The 24,318-nt window shown below is 52.9% G+C and overlaps 1 protein-coding gene across 3 annotated transcripts; it reads left to right on the plus strand.

The window, feature by feature from the left end:
* The first annotated feature begins 447 nt into the window (after positions 1-447).
* Positions 448-23,409, plus strand: FGR (FGR proto-oncogene, Src family tyrosine kinase). Of its 3 annotated transcripts, XM_055096206.2 has the most exons (14): positions 449-652; positions 8,541-8,663; positions 10,570-10,632; positions 11,790-12,028; positions 12,575-12,677; positions 14,059-14,157; positions 18,414-18,517; positions 18,705-18,854; positions 19,867-20,022; positions 20,098-20,277; positions 20,785-20,861; positions 21,128-21,281; positions 22,356-22,487; positions 22,584-23,409. In XM_055096206.2, exons 4-14 carry the CDS (start codon positions 11,803-11,805, stop codon positions 22,790-22,792), a joined length of 1,590 nt encoding a protein of 529 aa, XP_054952181.1. In that variant the 5' UTR covers positions 449-652; positions 8,541-8,663; positions 10,570-10,632; positions 11,790-11,802; the 3' UTR covers positions 22,793-23,409. The 3 variants fall into 3 exon arrangements, with proteins under 3 accessions (XP_034815195.1, XP_054952181.1, XP_003828120.1); XM_034959304.3 differs by lacking the exon at positions 8,541-8,663 and having other exon boundaries at positions 448-652; positions 11,793-12,028; XM_003828072.5 differs by lacking the exon at positions 8,541-8,663.
* The last annotated feature ends 909 nt before the right edge of the window (positions 23,410-24,318 follow it).

Consider the following 24,318-nt stretch of genomic DNA (forward strand, 5'->3'; position numbering starts at 1 on the left):
GACACCCTTCCCACTCCTCTGAAAGGCAGTTTCCTAAGGGAAGGGTCTTCTGCTGCTCACCACCCTTAACAGCCCTGTGTCCCCAGTGCTCAGCCCCTGAGGAAGGGAAGGCATGCTGACAGGGTCCATGTGATCCATGTCCAGTGGCTCTGGTGACAGTAGTCTGAAGTCAACTGGCTGTGAGAACTCGCGTAAGGCCAGTCCCGATCTGGTCCTCAGTGATGGAGAAAAGCCCCTCTTAACCTCCAATTCAATGATCCTAAAAGAGCAGGTGTTTTGGGGGTGCTGAAACTGCGCTTTTGGAGGGGGCTTTTGGGAAGGCCGGGCTGGGGACTCAGGTCTGGAGGGTGACAGAGCCGACCTCCAGTAAACCAGGGAGGAGGAAGGTGGGGGCGGGTGGGCCTAGGATCTGGGGGCGCCTCCTCGCTGCGGGGAGCTGGCTTGGGGCTAGGGCGTGACTGTCTCCCTGCCACCATCACCGCCCGCCGGCCGTGACTGCAATAAGAGAAGTCCGAGGCGGCTTCCTCCTCCCTGCCCAGCAGGGGCGGCGGTCAGAGGCGGGCAGCACCCCAGTTCTCCCCCGCACGCCGGCACTCGCGGCTGCTGGAGCCCCGGCTGGCTCACCCCGGGGCCGGGCAGAATTGGGCTCCAGGTAAGCGACAGCGTCGGGTGGGGACTGGGCAGGTCAAGCAGTGCCCTCCCCCTCGAGGCTCTGGAGAGAGGACTGGGGGTACAGGGGAAGAGAAGCCTGAACCTGGGGGTGGGGGGACACCTGAGCAAGGTGACAGCCAAAGGGACCCCAGCCCAAAAAGGCCTAAGGAGGAAAACGGGCGACCTGGAAAGCAAGGCTGATAAACCTGGGGGAGAGGGCGGAGGGGAGCACGGGGGAAGCCGACCAAAGGGACCCCCAAAAAGGTCTAGTGGGTAAAATGGAGGGGACTGATAAGAGTTTAGGAAGGGGGCTGAGGTGGGGGAGAAGGACTAAGGGGAATCCCCAGGAGGGTCTGGGGGAGAAACTGAAGGGATCGTGAGAGTGGGACTTTGGGGAGAAGCCGACGGGTCTGATGGGTCCGGGAGAGGGGAAATGGGTGGGGGTGCTGGAGGGAACAGGAGAGGGAGCTGGCGGGAAGGGGGTTGAGGAGAACGACTTCTGGAGGACGGAGAACCTGGGGTGCAATTGCGGGTCCAGGAAGTTCCCCTCTTCCGAGCCGGCCGAAGTCGGGGTGAAGCCCACAGCCCGCAGGGTAACGTTAGCGGCCGCGACCGCGGCCCCGCGACCCTCTCGGCCCGCCCTTGCGGTAGGTTCCGGGCTGCAGGGGACTCCTGCCCGGCGCGCGAGGCGTGGGTCCCCGCTTCCTGGGGAAGTCCCCGCCCTCGGCAGGGACCGGCCTCTCCGGGCGCCCCCTCCGCGCCCGCGGCGGTCTCGGCCCGCGCTCCCCGCGGGATCCGGGAATTGCTGCCGCCCCGACGGAAATCCTGCCTTTGACCGCGAGTGCCCGCAGGGGCTGCCTCCAAGGCAACGAGAGGGCGGGCCGCGCTGGGCCGCCGCGGGGCTCCGGGTGGGCGCAGCCCCCTTTGCTCTCCGCCTTCGCCCCCTTTTTGAATCCTCGGTCTGGTGGGTGGGGGGTGGGCTTCCCGACCGAGGTAGGAGGCGATGCCGCTGTGTTCAGGGATCCTGGGGTGGATGATCTGCTGTTTGAGAGACCTGGGTTCTTAGCAAGACTGGGCCCTTAATTGCTGTGTGACTGTAGGCAAGTTACAGGGCTTCTCTGGGCCTCACTTTCCTCATCTGAGGAATGTGGTGAGAAATGATCCTTGTGTCCACTCTTCCCCCACGAGAATCAGGTGCAGAAAGCAGTTTTTGCTGAGCGTCCTGAAGGGTTAAGGGCTATCCCTGACTCAGCGAGCCTCCCCTTCACCTTCTCAAAAGCATGCAGAGGAGACCAGCCTGGGCAGCACGGGGAGACCCCCGTCCTGTCTCTACAAAAAAATATAATTAGCCAGAAGGCTGGAAGTGGTGGCACCTGCTGTAGTCCCAGCTACTCCAGAGGCTGAGGCCGGAGGATCGCTGGAGCCCACGAGTTCAAGGCTGCAGTGAGAGCTCCTGGATGAGAGAGTGAGATTTTGTCTGTAAACAACAACAACAACAAAAAGCATGGAGGGGGACCAGACTGCCCGGCTCGCACTGACAGGGCCTCCAGGGACCAGCACACAGTTGGTGTCTAAATAGTTTATGGCTCTGATGAGAGCCCATACTGGGGAGGTCAGCAGAGTTGAAATCTGTCTCACACCCTCTCTGATGCTGCATCCAGTTGGCCGCCCCTCGGGTGTGTACTCTCAGGGGCCCTGATGTCCTTGGCATCCTTCCGACTGTAGTGATGATGGGAGAGCAGGACCCTGTTCCCACTTCACAGATGGGAAGATGGAGGTTTGGGAGTTGGCAACCTGCAGGGCCAACAGTAGGGACCAGAAGTCCAGGACATCTCGTCTCTGATGTAGCCTGAGCTGAGGCCTGAATCCTTACCTCATCCCTACCAAGTTTCATGTACCCTCCAGGGAGGAGGGTGTGGGGTTTAGGGGCTTCATGACTACTTCCTGTTCCAGTGAGTAGGTGCTCTCACACCCTCCTCCAGTGAGGGTGTGAGTGTTTGTATGTTTTGGGCTCTGAGTGAATGAGCATGAACCCTTGAGCATATGAGTGGATGTTTGGGTGTTCTCTGCAGCCACCTGGGGCTGATGTGGCAAAGGAAGTGGCCAGACCTCAGGAGGCTGGGTAGGGAACCCCAGAGCTGGGGAAGTAGGGGCCAGGGCTCTTCCCACGCAGAGCAGACTGGGCTGACCTAAGGTGGGAAAAGGCAGGATGTCCCCCTCACCGCCCCACTCCCCTGAGGGACCAGAGAGGGGGCTTCCTGTCTGGCCACACTGTGAAATCTAGACTCCCATCCCTTGGCTGCCCCTGGACCCCCGCCCCCCACCGCCATGGCTTCCATCTCCTGAAAATCCTGAGTCCCAGGCCAGATGGCATCTAAAGAGCTGTGTTTTAGAGGCTGGTGGGTGGTTTTCAGCAACAGGTGGAAAACCACTTTTACCCACAAGACGTGGAAAAAACTGCTGATGGCCTCGGGACCACATGGAGGGTAAAGGCCATCCCCGATCCTGCACACACCTGGCCTCACCACGGTGGTGGTGTAGTCAGACAGGGTTGGGTGGGTATGTCTTCTTCAGGAGGCAGTTTCGAGGCCTCAAGAAAGGATGGTGTGAGATGAAAGGGGGTTAATGAAGGCCGGGCACGGTGGCTCATGCCTGTAATCCCAGCACTTTAGGAGGCCGAGGTGGGTGGATCACCTGAGGTCAGAAGTTCAAGAACAGCCTGGCCAACATGACTAAACCCCATCTCTACTAAAAATACAAAAATTTAGCTGGGCATGGTGGCAGACGCCTGTAATCCCAGCTACTCAGGAGGCTGAGGCAGGAGAATTGCTTGAACCCGGGAGGCAGAGGTTGCAGTGAGCCGAGATCGAACCATCGCATTCCAGCCTTGGCGACAGAATGAGACACTGTTTCAAAAAAAAAAAAAAAAGAAGAAGAAGAAGAAAGAAAGAAAGAAAGGGAGTTAATGAGCAGTGGGGGCCTCAGCAAAGGCACTGGCATTCAGCCAGGTGGAGGGTCTCGGTGAGAGGACTGGGGGTGAGGGATGGAAGCCCGCCCGGTCTGAGGGATAGGGCCTAGTGAGAGATGCGGCACAGTGGGATGGGAGTCACCTGCAGACCTCAGCCTTGCTCCCTGACCCTCCAGTCCTGGCCTGCCCCCGGCCAGCCCAGAGCCTGGAGGAGAAGCCGGAACTCTTGCAGGATGGTGGTTTCCTGCCCCTGCCCAAAGTCCCAGTTCCCTTTTGATGAAATCCCCCAGGCGGCTGGGCCAGCTCAGCCCTCTCACCTCACCCTGGGAACTTCTCTTTCTTCTCAGCCCTGCCTAGTCCTGTACCCTCTGGTCCCACACCGTCACTGCCACAGAGGACCTTCCTCAAGGGAAAGGAGGGAAGTGAAAGTTCACTGGGCACTTACTGTATGTCTGATGCTTTCAGTGATGTGACCCCATTTGATGCTGAGAAGCAACCCCAGGAGGTGGACATTTGTATTCTTATTTTATAGGCAAAGATGCTGCCGCTCAGGGAGATGAACTGACTTGCCCAATGCCTTAAGCTAGTTGTCAGGCAGGCTAGAATTTGAGCCTAAATCTGCCTCTAGATCCCACAGATACTTGGTGAGGGTTGCGGGGGCAGGACATCCTGTGTCTACATCAAAGAACTGGCATAGCTTTGGGAAGTGTGGGCCTCGAAAAAGGATGGGTGGACCTGGGGTTCCTATGTCCAGCAGTAGGGGTGAGTGGGAGGCAGGGTCCCTCCCTGCTGGGTGACCAGCTGCCATATGACAGGGGTGGTGTGTTCGACCGGAAGTATGACATTCACTAGTTAGGAACAGCATGATCTCCTGCTCAGGCTTTGGAGAACCCAGCAGTGGGGGAGGGAACAGAACTCTGGACTTGAATTAATAGTCCTGACTTTGAATCCCTTGTCTGGCTGTGTGATCCTGGGAAAGTAACTTCCCCCTATGCAAAAGAGAAGGTGGAGTGGTAAATGGTCCCTGGGGGCCATTCTGGTTTTGGTTATTGGTCACACTTGGCCACTGCACATCGGGCAAGAGCCACATGTCATGAAGCCCTCACAACAACTACTCAGAAGGTGCAGATGCAACAACTAAGGCTCAGAGGCTTATGTCAAAGATCCAAGGTCATAGAGCTACTGAAGAATGGAGCTGGGGAGGGCCACAGGGCAGATGTTGAAGTGAGGGGCACTGCGGTCCAGGGTTGGACCTCAGTTTGATACTTGTAACCTGATTTTGACCCTGATGGGGATCTCGGAGGCGACTCCTGTAAACCAGATGTTCAAGAGACATATTTATAAACAGAACCAAGTGCCCAGAATGATGCTGTGGCTACTCTCTGAGCTGCCCCCTTTCTGGTATTAGCAGGCAGCGAAGTTCAGTGCTGAGAAAAGAGAGACCTGGCTTCTTCAGATTCAGCGACTGCCTGAGAAAATCTAGGCAGATATGGCTCTCTCTCTCTCTCCTGCGCCCCTCCCTCCCCCAACCTGCGCCCTGCCTGCTGTATCAAGGATTTAGAGCATGAGGCACAGGGCTCAGAACACTAGGTGCTCCTTAAGAGACACACGTTATTGCAGGGGTGTCCAATCTTTTGGCTTCCCTGGGCCGCATTGGAAGAAGAAAAATTGTCTTGAGCCACACATAAAATACACTAACCCTAATAATAGCTGATGAGCTTTAAAAAATTGCAAAAAAGGCCGGGTGCGGTGGCTCATGCCTGTAATCCCAGCACTTTGGGAGGCCGAGGCGGGCAGATCACGAGGTCAGGAGATCAAGACCATCCGGGCTAACATGGTGAAACCCCGTCTCTACTCAAAATACAAAAAATTAGCCAGGCGTGTTGGCAGCGCGCCTGTAGTCCCAGCTACTCAGGAGGCTGAGGCAGAAGAATCACTTGAACCCAGAAGGCGGAGGTTGCAGTGAGCCAAGATTGTGCCACTGCACTCCAGCCTGGGCAACAGAGTGAGACCCCATCTCAAAAAAAAAATCACACAAAAAATCTCATAATGTTTTCAGAAAGTTTACTAATATGTGTTGGGCCACATTCAAAGCTATCCTGGGCTGCATATGGCCCATGGACCATGGGATGGACAAGCTTGCATTATTGCTTCTACTAGGATTACAGAATGGACTAGTGGTTACAGTGGTTTTTGGCAACAAGTTGATCAGCATTGCATTTTAGCATCCTTTACTCACAATGTAATCTTGGGCAAGTTACTTAACATCTCTGTGCCTCAGTTTCTTCATCTGTAAAATAAGGGTAGTCATAAACCCACCTCATAGGTTCACCAAATAAGACCATGACTGGGAATTGCTTGGCAAGATGCTAGTCACTGTGTAACTGTTTAATAAATTAGCTCATTTTTACTGCCACCTGGATTTCTAGGAAGTCAAATTACTCTCCAAAGAATTGGTGGCACATAGAGATCAGAGCAAGAGGAGGATGAAGAGTCCTAGGGCTATTTTCATGCAGATGTCTGAGCAGAGTGAACCCAATCTGCTCTCCCTCCGTCTTTTTCCCTCCTTGTCTCTTTAGCTGTCTCTCTCTCTTTCTCTTCATCTCTGCCTCTCTCTGTTTCTATCTCTTTCTGTCTCTCAGTTACTCTTTCTCCTTAATTCTCATTTCTGCCTCTGTCTCTTTGTCTCTGTTTCTTTCTGGCAGTGTGTGCTGGAGCCAGCTAGTTACTGGCTCAGGGGAGTTCATTTTGTGTGTCTCTTCCACCCCAGCTTTCAGGAAGTCACTTTGGTAGCTTTAAATCAGCCATTGTGGGAATATTTACACCATGGAAATCAGAAAATGTGAAAAATCAGGGCTTTTTCTTTTCTTTTCTTTTCTTTTCTTTTCTTTTCTTTTTTTTTTTGAGAGTCAGTTTACCAGCATACCATGCTGTGTTTCTCTGTCTCTGTCTCTTCCTTCTATCTCTCTGTCTTTCTGTCTGTCTGGCTCTTTCTCTTTATCTCCCTGTATCTCTCAAACTCTGCCTCTCTCTCTCTTTCTTTCTGCCTCTCCTTTTTCTGTCTTTCCCCATCTCTTTCTTTCCTCTGACAAAACAGCATGAACATGGCTACATGCAGTGTGGCCCCTCCCTGCCTTGGGCCATGCAGATGTCATACCCTGTGCCCTACATCCCCTGACCCCTCAGCATACTGGTCCCCTGAGAGCCAGGCCTGGCCAGGGCTTTGGTCTGCATCAAGTTTGGAAGTGATAAGACCCAAGAGCTGCCTACCTCTGCCTGCTGACGACACTGTCAGCCCTGCCAGGGCTCTTCCTGAGCCCACAGAGCTTCCTTCTCAGATGCTGATAGTCTCTCCCTTCCAGCCATACTGGGCATGCAGAATTCAGGGATCCCCTCCATCTGATATAGATATGTTGTGGCAATATATACGTGGGTATTATTGGAAGTGGCAACATTGTATCTGTGTGTGAACATGAGAGATTGTATAAGTCTATGTTCTCCTATAGAGGAGAGCTCTATGTGGGTCCATGTCACCGGAGAGGGCTGTGTATATCTGTGTGTGTCTGTGCGTGTGTGTGTGTGTGTGTGTGTGTGTCCCTACATGGGGGGCAGGGGGACAGTGTGGGGGCATCCGCATTTGTGCATGCTAGCAGGAATGGCTGCATCTGTCTGTATCTGTGATAGGCAATGGAGAGAAATGCTTGAAAGCTCAGATTCTGGAGCCAAACACCAGGATACATCATGTCTGTGGCCTTCTTTTTTGAGACAGAGTTTCACTATGTTGCCCAGGCTGGAGTACACTGGCATGATCATAGCTCACTGCAGCCTCTATCTCCTGGTCTTGAGTGGTCCTCCTGCCTCAGCCTCTCGAGGCACGTGCCACCATGCCAAGCTAATTTTTGGAGTTTTTTTGGGTTTTTTTTGTTTTTTTTTTTTTGAGACAGAGCTTCACTGTCACTCAGGCTGGAGTGCAGTGACAGCCGTAAGCCACCGTGCCTGGCCAATTTTTGTATTTTTTGTAGAGATGGGATTTGCCATATTGCCCAGGTTGGTCTCGAATTCCTGGACCCAAGCAATCCTCTTGCCTTGGCTTCCCAAAGTTCTGGGATTACAGATATGAGCCACTGTGACTGGCCAACCCTGGGCAGGTTTCCAAACCTCTCTGTGCCTCAGTTGCCTCATCAATAATAATAATACTTAGGCTGGGTGCAGTGGCTCACGCCTGTAATCCCAACACTTTGGGAGGCCAAGGCAAGAGGATCACTTGAGGTCAGGAGTTCAAGACCAGCCTGGCCAACATAGTGAAAACCCATCTCTACTAAAAATACAGAAATTAGCCCGGCGTGGTGTTGGGCGCCTGTAATCCCAGCTACTCAGGAGGCTGAGGCAAGAGAATGGCTTGAACCCAGGAGGCGGAGGTTGCAGTGAGCCAAGATCATGCCATTGCACTCCAGCCTGGGTGACAAGAGTGAAACTCCCTCTCAAAATAAATAAATTAATAATAATAATAATACTTAAATCATAGGGTTGTGTGGATAAAATGAGATAATATAGGTAAAGTGCTTATGCAGTGGCCAGCACATAGTAAGTGCTATAAATTTTGTATTTGCTATTCTTTTATAGAGGGTGTGTGTGTGTGTGTGTGCACGCGCATGCACATCTATGTGCAGACGGATGAGGGCTGGAGGTGTGTGTATATGGGGTGTGTGTACACTAGAAGATGTTTGTGCTAGGAATCTGTGCAGAGGAGCCTGGAGCCTGTGCATGAGGCAGCTGAGGTAATGTGCCAACTGAGAAGGGGTCTGAAGGGGTGTGTGGATCTGGGTATCAGCATGGTGCGCCATTTGAGGTGTGTATGTGTGTCTTCCTGTGAGAAGGCTTTATTCTCACCCTTGGTTTTTCTGTTTTCTTTTTAAAATAGAGACAGGGTCTTACTCTGTCTCCCAGGCTGGAGTGCAGCGGTGCAATCACAGCTCCTGCAGCCTCGAACTCCCAGGCTTAAGCAATCCTCCCACCTCAGCCTCCCGAGTAGCTGGGACTACAGGTGGGTGCCATCAGGACTGGCTAATTTAAAAAAATTTTTTTTTGTAGAGACGGGGTGTCCCTATGTTGCTCAGGCTGGTCTCAAGCTCCTGGGCTCGAGCAATCATCCTGCCTTGGCCTACCAAAGTCCTGGGATAGCAGGTGTGAGCCACTGTGCCCGGCCTCACCCTTGTTTTTGTATCAGCCCCATATCTCTTTTCACCAGTCCCTGAAATCCCTCCCGCTGGGCCCTGGATGGCTTCCAGTCCTCCACCTCTATTTTCTGCCCTGGCTCTATAGAACTAGCCCTGTAGCATCCTGGGGCGTTTTAGACACAGTGGTTTCATCCCAGGGAGGGGTCCCGGGGCAAAGGTCTCAGGCAGGGCCCAGTGAACAGGGGCTATTTTAGGGCAGGCTTCTCACCACAGCCCGCCCCACAGTTCACCACATGGGTGTGATGCCCCCACCCCCACCCAACACACACATGAGAGATCACTTAGAGCAAAGGGTGAGAGGGGCAGGTGGGGCTAGGGTGGAGACCAAAGCACTGATGTGACGGAACCATCAGCCAGGCAACTGGACCTGGTGGATCCAGGAAGACTTTCTGGAAGAGGTGAGTGGTGCTAGGTAGGAAGGATAGGACCCAGAGAGAAGAGGAAGAGAATATCTGTAAGGATGACTGGACTGGGGATCGAGAGAGAGAAGCTGGGGGCCCTTGCTTCTAGGACCTTGGGGCCCCTCTGGGGCAAATCAGGGTTCACAAGGTTGGCCCCACCCTAAACTCTCCATTCTTCTCACTTCTTAGGAAACCAAGCCCTCTCACCAGTCGGTTCCTCTCTGAGTGTTGCAATGGCAAAGTTTCTGGCAGGGTGTGGGGGACCCTTGCTCAATGACCTCCTGCCCTGTTGCTCAGAGGATACCGCTGCCAGAAAAGGGTTGGCTCATTGTGGGGCTTCCCAAGGTACTCTGGTAGCCCCAGCTTCTGACCTGGTCCTTTCTCTGGTATGGGGATAGGAGGAGAGCTCCGGAGGCAGGTATCCACTGTCACTCAGCCACCACATGGAACCCTAGGGTGGCTGGGAGCACAGCAGGGTTCAGAGGAAGGACTGTTTTTTGTTTGTTTGTTTGTTTGTTTGTTTTTGAGATGGAGTCTCGCTCTGTCACCCAGGCTGGAGTGCAGTGGTGCGATCTCGGCTCACTGCAAGCTCCACCTCCCAGGTTCAAGTGTTTCTGCTGCCTCAGCCTCCCAAGTAGCTGGGACTACAGGTGCCCATCTCCACATCTGGCTAATTTTTGTATTTTTAGTAGAGACGGGGTTTCACCATATTGACCAGGCTGGTCTCGAACTCCTGACCTTGTGATCCACTCACCTCGGTCTCCCAAAGTGCTGGGATTACAGGCGTGAGCCACCGCGCCCGGCCGGAAGAACTGGTTTTTAGGAGATGGTGACTGGGGACTGTGAGGGAGCTGAGCATGGCTTGATAGAAATCCTGTTAGAGAGATGATTATAATGTACAAAATCATGCGTGTCTGAGTGTGTTCGTCTGTTAACCTGGCAGGCACCACATGTATATGTGCATGTGTATGTGTGTGTGCTATTGTGAGCTGGGGCTTGTTAGAGCCTGTATTGGCGTGTGATGGGGTTGGCACGCACACTCATGCAAATATATGCTGTGAGTGTTATTGTGTGACTGTGCTGGTGGGTCAGGTGAGTATGAGTGTGAAAGAGAGCTGGTGTGGGTGGTTTGCCCTATGTGACGGGGGTTGTGTAAGTGTGCCAGGGGTGATAGGAAGGAAAGTGAAGGCAGAAGTCATGCTGGGGCAGAGCCCAGGCCTTCTGGCTTCCTGAAGAGGGCAGGAGCTGGGCAGCTGCTGACAGAAACATTGGCAGAGACTTCATCTTCCTTGTCCTTCTGTCTCACCCTCAGGTCTCTGACCCCTCCCAAGGATCATGCCGCAGCCCCACTGACCCAGGAGTAGGGGCCTAAGGGGTGAGTGGGGTAGACTGAGGGCTTTCAGGGTCAGGAAACAGGGTGGGGGTGGCCTTCCTGAACCCCACAACTCCTCACAGCCCCCTCCTCCTACAAGGACCCTGTTGCTAGGTAACGGATGGGGGAGCCAGAATGAGGCAGCTTGAGAGGCTGAAGGCTGGACCCACGACAGGAAATGGCCTTGATCCCCCTCTGCAGTGACTCTCCAGGTGCAGACACACAGCCTCACACACACTCACACACAAACATGCGCAGATATATAGACATACATGCAGAGATACACACATCCAGAGACAGGCACACTGCTCCCACACAGAGATAGGTGCACATTCATAGACACACAGACACAGAGACACCCACTCACACAGACAGGCACACACATACTCACACAGAAACACATGCACACAAACACGGTCTTACAGACATATACACATGCAGCCAAACACATACACAGAGACTTTTATACACTCTCATATACACACAAACCTGCACACACAGACAGACATCCACAAAGAGCTGCACACACACGCATACCCACACAGGCAAACTCACCCATACTTAGAGACACACAAAGACGCACATGTACAAGCACACTGAAAGAGTCACAGAAACACAACATATCAAAGCAATAGGACCCAACCTGAGCAATATAGCAAGACCTTGTCTCTACTAAAAATCAAACAAATTAGCCAGGGGTACTGGCACGCACCTGTAGTCCCAGTTCTTGGGAGGCTGAGACCAGAGGATCACTTGAGCCCAGGAGATCAAGGCTGCAGCAAGCTATGATTGTGCCACTGCACTCCAGCCTGGGCAACAGAGTGAGATCTTGTCTCAAAACAAAACAAAAAAAGCAAAGCAATAGGAGGCAAAAATATGCAAATAAGCATAGCAATATCCCAATGTAGAAAGCCAGCCCCAGAGATATAGACATGAGCCAATGGGAAGAGAAGCACTGAGGGGGGACATACTGTGAGGCAGACTGAACGGTACAGTAGGTGGCCCAGTTCCGCCTTTATCCCTTACAGGGAGGACCCCAATCTAGGCCCAAGAGGGAAAGCCACATGCCTGTATGAGCGTATGAGCATGTGCATGCGCGTGTGTGCACAGGGTGGTGCACCTGGCAGGGGCCCTTGAGTGAGGCATGCCCCATTCTGTAGCAGGGAACCTGGAATGGGCTGTGTGTTCTGCAAGAAATTGGAGCCGGCGCCCACGGCCAAGGAGGATGCTGGCCTGGAAGGGGACTTCAGAAGCTACGGGGCAGCAGACCACTATGGGCCTGACCCCACTAAGGCCCGGCCTGCATCCTCATTTGCCCACATCCCCAACTACAGCAACTTCTCCTCTCAGGCCATCAACCCTGGCTTCCTTGATAGTGGCACCATCAGGGGTGTGTCAGGTGAGTCCAAGGGGTCGGAGGCAGGAGCTGCCTGGATCCTGGGAGAAACTGAGGGAAGAAGAAGAGATGCGAACTTGCCCTTAGGAGCCTCCAGGAGGATGTGGCAGATACAACCCCGCTTTCAAGATCACATGGGCTGAGGGAGTCTGTACAGCCCTACCATCAGAAACCACAGTCTGCAGGGGAGGGTCAAGAAGCTCTACTCCCAGTCTGAGAGGGGCAGGATCCTGTGACAGATGCAAGTGACAAAGAGAAACTTCTTGCCCTTTTAGGTGCCACTTCCCAGATGGGAAGTCTTCTTGGCGGGGAAGAGGAGGAGTGGGCAACAAGGGGATCCTCCATGGTGGGAGGAATGGGCTTGAAGTTGTGTGTCCTAAGCTGTGGAGACCAAATCAGAAATTCCTTGGACCCCAAAGGCCTTTGGGAATCGGAGCACTAAAGGAGTGGGGAGGTGCAGCACCTGGCTGGGGAACAGGAATTTGGGGTGCAGCCCCCTTGGTGCTTCTGCCCCATGCCCTACCCTGCTGAGTAGCCCTGACTCTGCAGGGATTGGGGTGACCCTGTTCATTGCCCTGTATGACTATGAGGCTCGAACTGAGGATGACCTCACCTTCACCAAGGGCGAGAAGTTCCACATCCTGAACAATACGTAAGTGACCAGGCCACCTAGTCAGAACATTGCCTGGGCTGGGAGCAGGACACAGACAGGAATCCCACCTGGTCCCTAGCCTCAGAATGCTCCAGCCTAGTTGGGAACACATATACATAACAATAAAAACCCTGGGTGACCGCAACTGTGTGCTGGTTGCGGGGGGTGGTGTTGGGCCACTGCACCCGGCCTGGAGGAGATGATTTTTAAGCTGAGGCTATAAAAATGAAATAGATGGCCGGGTGCAGTGGCTCATGCCTGTAATCCCAGCACTTTGGGAGGCCAAGGCGGGTGGATCACCTGAGGTCAGGAATTCGAGACCAGCCTGGCCAACATGGTGAAACCCTGTCTCTATTAAAAATACAAAAATTAGTGGGGCGTGGTGGCACATGCCTGTAATCCCAGCTACTTGAGAGGCTGAGGCAGGAGAATCACTTGAACCCGGGAGGCGGAGGTTGCAGTGAGCTGAGATTGCACCACTGCACTCCAGCCTAGGCAACAGAGGGAGACTCCATTTCAAAAAAATAAATAAATAATTAAAAAATAAAAAATAAAAATGAATAGACAGTGAAGGAAGAGGTAAGAAAAGAGGAAGAGAGTGAGAGAGAATGAGAATAAATGATGACTTCTGAAAACCACAAAGTGGTTCACCTTAGGTGGTTCATAAAATAAGGGATGCAGAATGGGAGAGAACAGAGGCTAGAGAGGTAGGCAGAGGCAGATTCTGCCAGGCTTTTTTTTTTTTTTTTTGAGTTGGAGTCTCGCTCTGTCTCCCAGGCTGGAGTGCAGTGGTGCAATCTTGGCTCACTGTAACCCCCGCCTCCTGGGTTCCAGTGATACTGGGACTACAGGCAAGAGCCACCACGCCTGGCTAATTTTTTGTATTTTCAGTAAAGATAGGGTTTCACCATGTTGGCCAGGCTGGTCTCGAACTCCTGACCTCAGGAGATCTGCCTGCCTGGGCCTCCCAAACTGCTGGAATTACAGGCATGAGCCACCACACCTGGTCTCTGTCAGGCTTTTTAAGCCACATTGAGAAGTCTAGATTTTATCCAGAAGGAAATCTGTAGCCATTTTCTGTGGGGAAGTGACCTAGTCAGCTGTCCACTGTATTCCCAATCCCCAGCCCAGCCCAGCTGGGGAGCCCAAGGAAGAAGCTAAGAGCCCTAAGTGCCCCTGAGCTTATTCCTTCTGCAGGGACAAGCCCTCCCAGGGAAGCTGCAGTGGCTGGGGCAGAGCAGACAAAAGCCCCAGTGGTGGGGGGTGTCCAAGATGAGGGTTTGGCAGGATTCATCTCTGCAGACCTGTGTGGCTCCACCTGGCCTCAGGGTGCCTTGGGGGCTGGGGGTGCTGCTGACCATGCCCTGTTCTGTGCCTACAGTGAAGGTGACTGGTGGGAGGCTCGGTCTCTCAGCTCCGGAAAAACTGGCTGCATTCCCAGCAACTATGTGGCCCCTGTTGACTCCATCCAGGCTGAAGAGTAAGTAGGGATTGGGGCAAGACCAGCCCTATGGACAGGACCCTGGAGTCCAGACTCCAGGGCCACCTCTTGGACAAGTCATTGCTCCAGTCTGAGCCTGTCTCCTTATCTAATAATTTTGTAAGGTCATTGTGAGAACAAAAGAAGATTGTACTGATAATAATAATAGTAGATAATACTTAAAGAGCATGTACTATGTTCTGGGCACTATTCAAAGTACTGTCTGTGTATTAACGGGGTTAGAAATTACTACTATCCTATTTTACAAATGAGGAAGTTGAGGCACAGAGAAAGTAAATATCCTGTGCAAGTTCACATGGCTAGTGAGTGGTGGAGCTGATGTATGAACCCAGATAGTTGGGCTGCATTTGCTAAGCATTACACATATTGCCTCCCAGTGAAAACAACAGTGTATGAGCTTTAAAAAATTGTAAAGTGCTGAAAAAGTGCAAGGGAGCATTACTAGGAATTAATTCTATTAAGGAGGCAAGAATTTTTCTTTTTCTTTCTCTTTTTGTTTTTCTTTTCTTTTCTTTCTTTCTTTCTTTTTTTTTTTTTTTTGAGACAGGGTCCTACTCTGTTGCCTAGGCTAGAGTGTAGTGTAGTGGCACAATCTCAGCTCACCACAGCTTTGACCTCCCTGGCTCAGATGATTCTTTCACCATGCCTGGCTAATATTTTTTTTTTAAGTAGAGATGGTGTTTCGCCATATTGCCCAGGCTGGTCTTGAACTCCTGAGCTCAAGCCATCTACCCATCTTGGCCTCCCAAAGTTCAGGGATTACAGCCATGAGCCACCGAGGCCTGGCCCAAGAGGCAGGAATTTATCATTCATTGAATACCTTTATATACTTGAGCAAGTATACTACAGCAAGTATTTATCGCCTTGGTTCACTTAATTCTCACAATAACACCGTTAATATTATTAGTTTTTTAAGAGACAGGGGCGTGCTCTGATGCCCAGGCTGGGGTACAGTGACATGATTTTAGCTTACTACAGCCTCAAACTCCTGAGCTCAAGTGATCCTCCCACCTCAGCCTCCTGAGTAGCTGATACTACCGGTGTGTGCCACCATGACTGGCTAATTTTTATATATTTTTTTATAGAAGCAGAATCTTGCTATGTTGCTCAGGCTGGTCTCAAACTTCTGAGCTCAAGCAGTCCTCTCACCTTGGCTTCCCAAAGTGCTGGGATTTCAGGCATGAGTCACCATGCCTGGCCTTGATATTATTATTTTAGACAGAGTCTTGCTCTGTTGCCCAGGCTGGAGGGCAGTGGCGTAATCTTGGCTCATTGCAACCTCCACCTCCTGAGTTCAAGCAATTCTCCTGCCTCAGCCTTCCAAGTACCTGGGACGACAGGCGCACGCCACCACACCTGGCTAATTTTTATAATTTTAGTAGAGACGGGGTTTCACCATGTTGGCCAGGCTGGTCTCAAACTCCTGACCTCAAGTGATCTTCCTGCCTCAGACTCCCGAAGTGTTGAGATTACAGGCATGAGCCACCGTGTCCGGCCCCTTGATATTATTATTGTTCCCATTTTATAGATGAGGAAACTGAGGCTCAAAAAGCTTTTAAAAATCTATCCTCACAAATGTCATACATATATGAGAAAAGAAGGGATTGAAGAGACTTTGCAGAGTGAGAATCCAGGACTCTGTGACTGATTTGGGTTATGGGGAGTGGGAGGAATCAAGGGTGACTCAAAGTCTCCTTAAGGAGCTGGGTGGATGACGGCACCATTTGCTAAGGCGGGAAACACAGGAGCAGGTATAAGTTCATGAGTTCTAGGGGGTATTTGTTGGATTGTGGTTTGTGGAGAGGAACATCCAGGTGGACGAGGCTGCCAGCAATTCGATTAGGTTGTGCTTTGTATGGCAGGCAACCAGCCCATGCTAATCCATGCCCCTGAATCAGCCCAGAGGAAGGGACACCTTTTCTTAATTGCTACTAAAACTCCTCAGTTTGTTTGCTGTGGCCCTTGCAGAGGGCACAACGGGCTAGGGCAGAAATTTGGGACTCATGAGAGTAAAGATGATCATTAAGGCTATATAGGAGGGGGCTGGGGGCGGTGACACATGCATGTAATCCCAGCACTTTGGGAGGCCAAGGCGGGCGGATCACATGAGGTCAGGAGTTCAAGACCAGCCTGGCCAATGTGGTGAAACCTTATCTCTACTAAAAATACAAAAATTAGCCGGGTGTAGTGGCAGGCACCTGTAGTTCCAGCTACTCAGAAGGCTGAGGCAAGAGAATCACTTGAACCTGGGAGGTGGAGGTTGCAGTGAGCTGAGATCGAGCCACTGCACTCCAGCCTGGGTGGCAGAGCAAGACGCCATCTCAAAAAAAATTAATTAATTAAAAAAATTTTAAAAAGCTATATAGACGGTTAAGGAAGAGAGTGGAGAGTGCAAAAGGTTGGCCCTAGGACCCCACTTTGGGGAAAGCTGCCCTCGAAGGAGAAGGAGCCATTGGAGAAGAGAGGAAATCCAGACCAGGCCAAGTCAGAACAACCGAGAGAGCGGAGAAGCTTCAGGAAACAAGAGAGGGCGTGTCAGAGGCTACCGCTGGATTTGGCAGTGGGGGTGACCTTGGTGAGAGATTTCTCTGTGTGAGGGTGGGAGGCGGAGGCCAGACAGCAGAGCCTGGGAGGGAGTGGGAGGTGAGGAAGTGGAGACCCAAGTGTGAAGCACTTTTTCAAGTGAAGGGAAGGTGAGAAGATACAGCAGAATGTTGATGGCAAGATGGAACTTAGAATAGTTTCCTTTGGGGAAATGAGAAATGTGGGCATGTTTGGAGGTTGTTGGAATAGAGAGGCTGCATGCAGGTGGAGGCTGCTGGCAGGAAGTGGGTATCACTGAGCAGGAGCGGGTAGGCGAGGTTCAGAGGTCAAGTACGGTGAGGCCCAAGTCTGGGGAGGTGGTAGGAGGCGTGAAGGAGAGGACGGACAATTATGCAGAGGACAGGAGGTTTGTGGGGAGCTTCATGCTTGTGTCCACATCTTGGAGCCAGTGTCACCAAGCACTGAGAGGTGCTCAGTGCAGTGTTGTGGTTACGGGTAGTGTGGTTAGGAGCACAGGCCCTAAAGCAGACAGCCTGGGTTCCTGTTTTAGCAACTGCTGCCCTGACTGTCTAATGGGGGTTAACAATAGTAGCTATCTCACAACATTGTTAGGAGAATTAAGTGAATACATACGTGTATTAAGGCAGACCCTAACACGAAATATGTGTGTTATTATTATAGTGATTATTAAGGAAATAGCTAATGTCATGCGTGTGGGAGGGGGGAGGGCTTTGAAAAAACTTGACAATGTGTCCTGTCTATACAGTCCCTCAACACTTCCTCCGTCCCCCTCCTGCCTGCCCTCCTGGACACACCACTTGCCAATGCCTTCCCCTGTTTCCTGAACTGTGCCTAGTACCCAGGGGCGGACTGACCTTCCCAGGGTCCACTGAGACTTCCACCACCCTTGGTTTGAAAACACGAGGCTCCTTTAATTCAACCCAAGATGGCCACAGGCCAGTTTCATGATCATCTGAGTCTTCTATGGCACCTGTGGTCACTTCAGCTCCCCCATTGTACCTGCACAGTTGGTTTAGGGCTACGGTTCAATCCCAGAAAGAATCCCCAAGGGAGAGGAGTGATTGAGGCCTGAGGTTGAAGTTTAGACTTAGGACAACATCCAAGTCTAAGAGAGTGCAGGAAGAGCAGTAGCTGGGGCGGGAGCAGCCAGAGAGAAGAGAAGCAGGAGACTGTGCTGCTCTGGAGGCCAAAGGAGGAAAGAGTTTGGAGGTGGAGGTGGGAGAAGGATCTGAGTGATCTGATTACTGGAGTGGTGAAAAAAGAACTAGGGAGAGCGGCAGAGGATTTTAGGTAGAGCTCATTAGCCAGCCTGTGGACAGGTCACTTTCCCTCTCTGAGCCTCAACTTCCTCATCTGTAAAATGAGTGCACAGAGGGGCTACAGTGAGATGAACTGAGGCTCCATGGCACCCTGATGACTGGGATTGTAGCAATTTTAATTCAAGAGAAACCTAACGAGAAGAGATGCTAACCTTTGCTGGGCACCTACTGTGTGCCAGGCATTTTACACTCCCCTTCTCTGTAATCCTCCCAGCCAGGATGTGAAGCAGGTGTACCAGCCCCATTGTACACATGGGGAAAATGGAGTCTTGACTTGTGAGGTGACTGTGCAGGAGGCTGAGGTGAGGTTTGAGCAGAGCGTACCTGACTCTTGCCTGCCTTTCCCAACAGGTGGTACTTTGGAAAGATTGGGAGAAAGGATGCAGAGAGGCAGCTGCTTTCACCAGGCAACCCCCAGGGGGCCTTTCTCATTCGGGAAAGCGAGACCACCAAAGGTAGGGGTGGTGCCACGCGCCAAGGCGACTGGGAGGCCCAGCCATTGGGGTAGGGCTAGGAGCGGTAGGCTGCTTGGGTCAAGGCCAAGACTGGGACCAGGTCCTAGGGATGCTGCTGTCGGGCCTCTCCCAGCTCCCAGACTAGGGCAGAGGAGAACAGCAAATCAAAAGTGATCCTTCTCCACAGGTGCCTACTCCCTGTCCATCCGGGACTGGGATCAGACCAGAGGCGATCATGTGAAGCATTACAAGATCCGCAAACTGGACATGGGCGGCTACTACATCACCACACGGGTTCAGTTCAACTCGGTGCAGGAGCTGGTGCAGCACTACATGGGTGAGGGCAGGGGCCTCAGATCCCTGAACCAACCAACTGAAGCATTGTCCAGATGGGGAGACTGAGGCCCAGAGAAGGGAAGGGACTACCAAGCAGTATTGGCCAGACGGAAACCAGAACCCAAGGATGGGGTCTGCCAGCCCAGGATCCAGCTCTGTGAGCTTCTGGAGGAAAGCAGTCCTTCACCAAGCAGCACCCCCTAATGACTGAACAAGGCATTGGCCAGTTTCTTGCCTCAAGGCCTCAATTTGTGGAAACTTGATGGAGTGTTTGTGCCGCCTGAATGCCCCACCAAGGCACCAGGACTGCCCTGTGGGCAGACAGGGAGCCATCATCACAGGGCCCTGAGCAGGGGGTAACAGAGGCTGGTCTCACTTTTGTGAGAAACTCTGGCTGCTGGTGGAGCTTGGATGCCAGGGGACAAGGCAGAGTGAGGGGTCCATTAGAAGGCAGTGGCCGTTGTCCAGGTGAGAGGTGGTGGAGGCCAGACTAAATCGGTGGCAGTGGAGTAAAGATGAAGCAGACGATTCTGAAGCTGGGTAGGAGGCAGAATAGGCCTGAGTTGGTGGAGAATTGGCTGTGGGGTTGAAGGGAAGGCAGGAGTCAATGCCCACGTTTCTGCCTTGATTGGTTATGCCAAGGATGAGGTCCACGGAAGACCATGGGCCTCATGTCCACACCTTTGCCTGGCATCCCAACCCCATTTCCACCTGTGAGAATCCCACCTTATCCTTCAAGGCCCAGCTGGAGGCTACCTCCTATGGGAGGCCCCCAGTCCTTACAGAAGGCTTACAGGGATCATCTCTCCCTCTGGGTGCCACCCCCTTCCTTGGGCACCAACATGTTCCCCTATTTAGTGGATCGGGTTGCCTTTCTTCCTGGCCTGTGACCTCACTTGGGGCCTAGTTCCTTATAACTGATCTTAGGGTCTGGCACCAGGCTGGGATAGAATAAGGAGTGGAGGGGGGTGTCCTGGCCCACCTGTGACTCTACTTCATGACCCCTCCCCTAGAGGTGAATGACGGGCTGTGCAACCTGCTCATCGCGCCCTGCACCATCATGAAGCCGCAGACGCTGGGCCTGGCCAAGGACGCCTGGGAGATCAGCCGCAGCTCCATCACGCTGGAGCGCCGGCTGGGCACCGGCTGCTTCGGGGATGTGTGGCTGGGTACGGAGCTCCCGGGGGCCGGGGCGAGGGCCTGGGCTCGGGGGAGAGGGTCCTGACAAGACAGCCTCCGAGCAGGCACGTGGAACGGCAGCACTAAGGTGGCGGTGAAGACGCTGAAGCCGGGCACCATGTCCCCGAAGGCCTTCCTGGAGGAGGCGCAGGTCATGAAGCTGCTGCGGCACGACAAGCTGGTGCAGCTGTACGCCGTGGTGTCCGAGGAGCCCATCTACATCGTGACCGAGTTCATGTGTCACGGTCAGGAGGCGGAGCCTGGTCGGGCGGGATTCGGGGTGAAGTTAAGAGGGGAGTTTTCAGGCGTGGGACCTGGGACGCGATCTGTGAGGGACAAGGGACAATGGGCAGAGTCCCACTAAGGGACCAGGTGTGTAAAACGACTGGAGGGCTGAGGTGGGAGCCGGGCCGAGTGAGACCACTAGGGAGCTGGGGAGGGGGGCGGTGCCTCCGGTGTTAGGCGGGTAGGGCTTGGGCTAACGAAGGCAGAATCGGGAATGAGGGAGGGTCTGGGGCGGAGTCTGGGTGGGTCGTGTCCGGGACACCAAGGAACAGAAGAAACGAGATGTGGGCAGAGTCCGTGTCTGGCAGCAGGGCCAGGACGAGACAAGTGAGGGGTTGAGGCACCCGCGGGGTCCTAAGTGAGGGGCGGGTCCAGGTGGGAGGGGCTGAGGGGCGGGGCCAAGCGAGAGGAGGAGGGGCTGGGGCCCGGGGTAGGGCTTTGCCGCTGACTTTCTGGCTTCTTCCCAGGCAGCTTGCTGGATTTTCTCAAGAACCCAGAGGGCCAGGATTTGAGGCTGCCCCAATTGGTGGACATGGCAGCCCAGGTAACTGGGCCAGCAGCCTTTACCTCCCGGACCTCCCACCTATTAACTCTTCACAAATTCTCTGTCCCTTCAAACGCCTGGGAGGGCGGCCCCGCCCCCTGCATCAGCTGTGCCTCCAGCTGTGCCTGAGAGGTACTGCCTCTCTTTCTGGGCCTCAGTCTCCCCCTCTGGAAAGTGGGTTTTTCAAATGGTCCCTCACCCCTCAAACAGGCCACGGTGTTGTGAGTCCACATGAGCTCCCATCTCTCCACACTATGGTCCCCCAGGTAGCTGAGGGCATGGCCTACATGGAACGTATGAACTACATTCACCGCGACCTGAGGGCAGCCAACATCCTGGTTGGGGAGCGGCTGGCGTGCAAGATCGCAGACTTTGGCTTGGCGCGTCTCATCAAGGACGATGAGTACAACCCCTGCCAAGGTGCCCTGTTTCACCCCACCTTCCAAGAGCTCCCCATGCAACAAGGGACTTCCATGGGGCCCCACGCACTCAGGAACCCTTCTTCACTCCAGGTCGCCCGAGTCACCCCATCCTGATGTAGTATGAGAGGGAATTCTGGGCTCAAATCCCAGGTCGGCCACTTACCAGCCATGTGGCCTTGGGCAAGTCACCTAACCTCTGGGAGCTGCCGTTTCTCTTCTGTAAAGTGACAATATTCAGATAACAGCAAATCAGCAGATGTTTACCAGGCACCTGCTATGTGACAGGCACAGCTATAATTCTTGAATGAAAGACAATGGCGTGTAACAGGGGGAATTCTGTAGCCAGAATGCCTGAGTATGAATCCCAGCCAGGTATTAACTCTGTGATCTGGGCAAGTTACCTAACTACTCAGTGCCTCCTTTTCCTCGTCTGTAAAATGAGTCTCTATCTCATGGGGGTTTTGGGAGGGTTAAATGAGTTAATGCATGCATATCACTTAAAACAGTGTCTGGCACACAGGAAAGGCTAGCCAAGTATTGGCCGTTATTAGGATAAGAATTATTGCGATTTTTGGAAAGTGCCCATCACTATACTAGACACATAGTAGGTGTTGACTAGATACCATGTCCTTTCTACTATGCCCAGAGACCCTTGTGCTCAGGATCCCCAAAATCCTCATCCCTAGAGTCCCCATTCTCTCTCTCTCTCTTTTTTTTTTTTTTTTTTTGAGATGGAGTCTCACTGTCACCCAGGCTGAAGTGCAGTGGTGCGATCTCAGGTTATTGAAGCCTCCCAGGTTCAAGCAATTCTCCTGCCGCAGCCTCCCTAGTAGCTGGGATTACAGGCACCCACCACCATGCCCGGCTAATTTTTGTATTTTTAGTAGAGACAGGGTTTCGCCATGTTGGCCAGGCTGGTCTCAAACTCCTGACCTCAAGTGATCCGCCTGCCTTGGCCTCCCAAAGTGCTGGGATTACAGACGTGAGCCACTGCGCCCAGACCCCATTCTCTTAATCCAGCTGTTTCCAGGGACCCCCTCACTAACTTTCCCTGCTCCCCCATCCTCTCCAGGTTCCAAGTTCCCCATCAAGTGGACAGCCCCAGAAGCTGCCCTCTTTGGCAGATTCACCATCAAGTCAGACGTGTGGTCCTTTGGGATCCTGCTCACTGAGCTCATCACCAAGGGCCGAATCCCCTACCCAGGTTTGCCTCGCCAGGGGTAGGGCTGGGATGGGGGATGGTCACGGGGAAGGGCTTCCACCTGGCTGTCCCTTTGACTGACAGAGACCCATCCTTCAGGCATGAATAAACGGGAAGTGTTGGAACAGGTGGAGCAGGGCTACCACATGCCGTGCCCTCCAGGCTGCCCAGCATCCCTGTACGAGGCCATGGAACAGACCTGGCGTCTGGACCCAGAGGAGAGGCCTACCTTCGAGTACCTGCAGTCCTTCCTGGAGGACTACTTCACCTCTGCTGAACCACAGTACCAGCCCGGGGATCAGACATAGCCTGTCCGGGCATCAACCCTCTCTGGCGGTGGCCACCAGTCCTTGCCAATCCCCAGAGCTGTTCTTCCAAAGCCCCCAGGCTGGCTTAGAACCCCATAGAGTCCTAGCATCTCCGAGGAGGTGGCTGCTCTGACACCACCTAGGGCAACCTACTTGTTTTACAGATGGGGCAAAAGGAGGCCCAGAGCTGATCTCTCATCCGCTCTGGCCCCAAGCACTATTTCTTCCTTTTCCACTTAGGCCCCTACATGCCTGTAGCCTTTCTCACTCCATCCCCACCCAAAGTGCTCAGACCTTGTCTAGTTATTTATAAAACCGTATGTACCTCCCTCACTTCTCTCCTATCACTGCTTTCCTACTCTCCTTTTATCTCACTCTAGTCCAAGTGCCAAGAATTTCCCTTCTACCCTCTATTCTCTTGTGTCTGTAAGTTACAAAGTCAGGAAAAGTCTTGGCTGGACCCCTTTCCTGCTGAGTGGATGCAGTGGTCCAGGACTGGGGTCTGGGCCCAGGTTTGAGGGAGAAGGTTGCAGAGCACTTCCCACCTCTCTGAATAGTGTGTATGTGTTGGTTTATTGATTCTGTAAATAAGTAAAATGACAATATGAATCCTCAAACCATGAAATACCCTTGAACCTTCCTTTGGGAGCGGGGGTGGTCAATAGGGGGTGAACGGACAGATATGGCTACAGGCAGCAGCAGGGGAAGCTGGAGAGGGCCCTAATGCCTACCAAGCACGGGGCATCCAAGGTGTGGAGTTTTAGAACACCCAGAGTCCCACTGCTCATCTGCACGTGAGTTTAGAAGACAAGCAACTGAAGATACATTAAAATGTCCCCTTCGTTGCTGATATGGCCTTCAATCTGTGTATAATAGGTTTGCTAATTCTTTATCTGAGTTCATCAGATTTGCCATTCATCACAGGCGCAATGGGACAACCTTAGGCCTCCTTTGCCAGGGCAGGGAGGAAGACCACAGTGGACCCTCTGGAGCTGTCAGACTCTCCAAAAGAGGACAGAAGAGGGGAGGAGAGAGAAGAGGCCTGAGGGTTAGTCTAACTCACTGGATCTCATTAGGGGAGTTTTGCCCCCAGGGAGATTTTGGAGAGGTTTGAAGGCAGTTTGATTTGTTTGGATCCTACAGGTAGGGACCAGGGATGCTGAACAACCTGCAGTGCACCTGCGCGATGATGAATCTTCCCACTCCCTCGTTCCCCTTAGAGAAACTCTGGAAGCTGACATGCCTCCGTGTGGAAACAAGGGGAGCAGGGAATAAAGATTCCCACCTCTCCCATCAGAAAATGTTTGTTGACCATCTGACTTACTAAGGGAATGGACAGAGAAGGAATCTGGGAGCTGGGAATCACTGCAGCAATTGGCAAATCATTACTGAGCATTGACTCTGCAAAGCATTGACTCTTTGCTAAGGAGGACCCTGGGAACACAAACATGAATAAGACCTGTCCCTGCCCTGGAGGAGGAGTTCATAGTCAAGCAGAGGAGGAAAATTATAATAATAATAACTCA

The sequence above is a fragment of the Pan paniscus genome, chromosome 1, assembly GCF_029289425.2.
Source record: "Pan paniscus chromosome 1, NHGRI_mPanPan1-v2.0_pri, whole genome shotgun sequence".
Taxonomy (NCBI): Eukaryota; Metazoa; Chordata; class Mammalia; order Primates; family Hominidae; genus Pan; species Pan paniscus.

Bases quoted from the DNA above. Each gene is read 5' to 3' on its own strand.
- FGR (XM_034959304.3), top strand. From the start codon at position 11,803: ATGGGCTGTGTGTTCTGCAAGAAATTGGAGCCGGCGCCCACGGCCAAG. The intron at 18,855-19,866 runs GTGAGGGCAGGG...CCCCTCCCCTAG, and splicing joins GCTGGTGCAGCACTACATGG to AGGTGAATGACGGGCTGTGC. The intron at 22,488-22,583 runs GTTTGCCTCGCC...CCCATCCTTCAG, and splicing joins GGGCCGAATCCCCTACCCAG to GCATGAATAAACGGGAAGTG.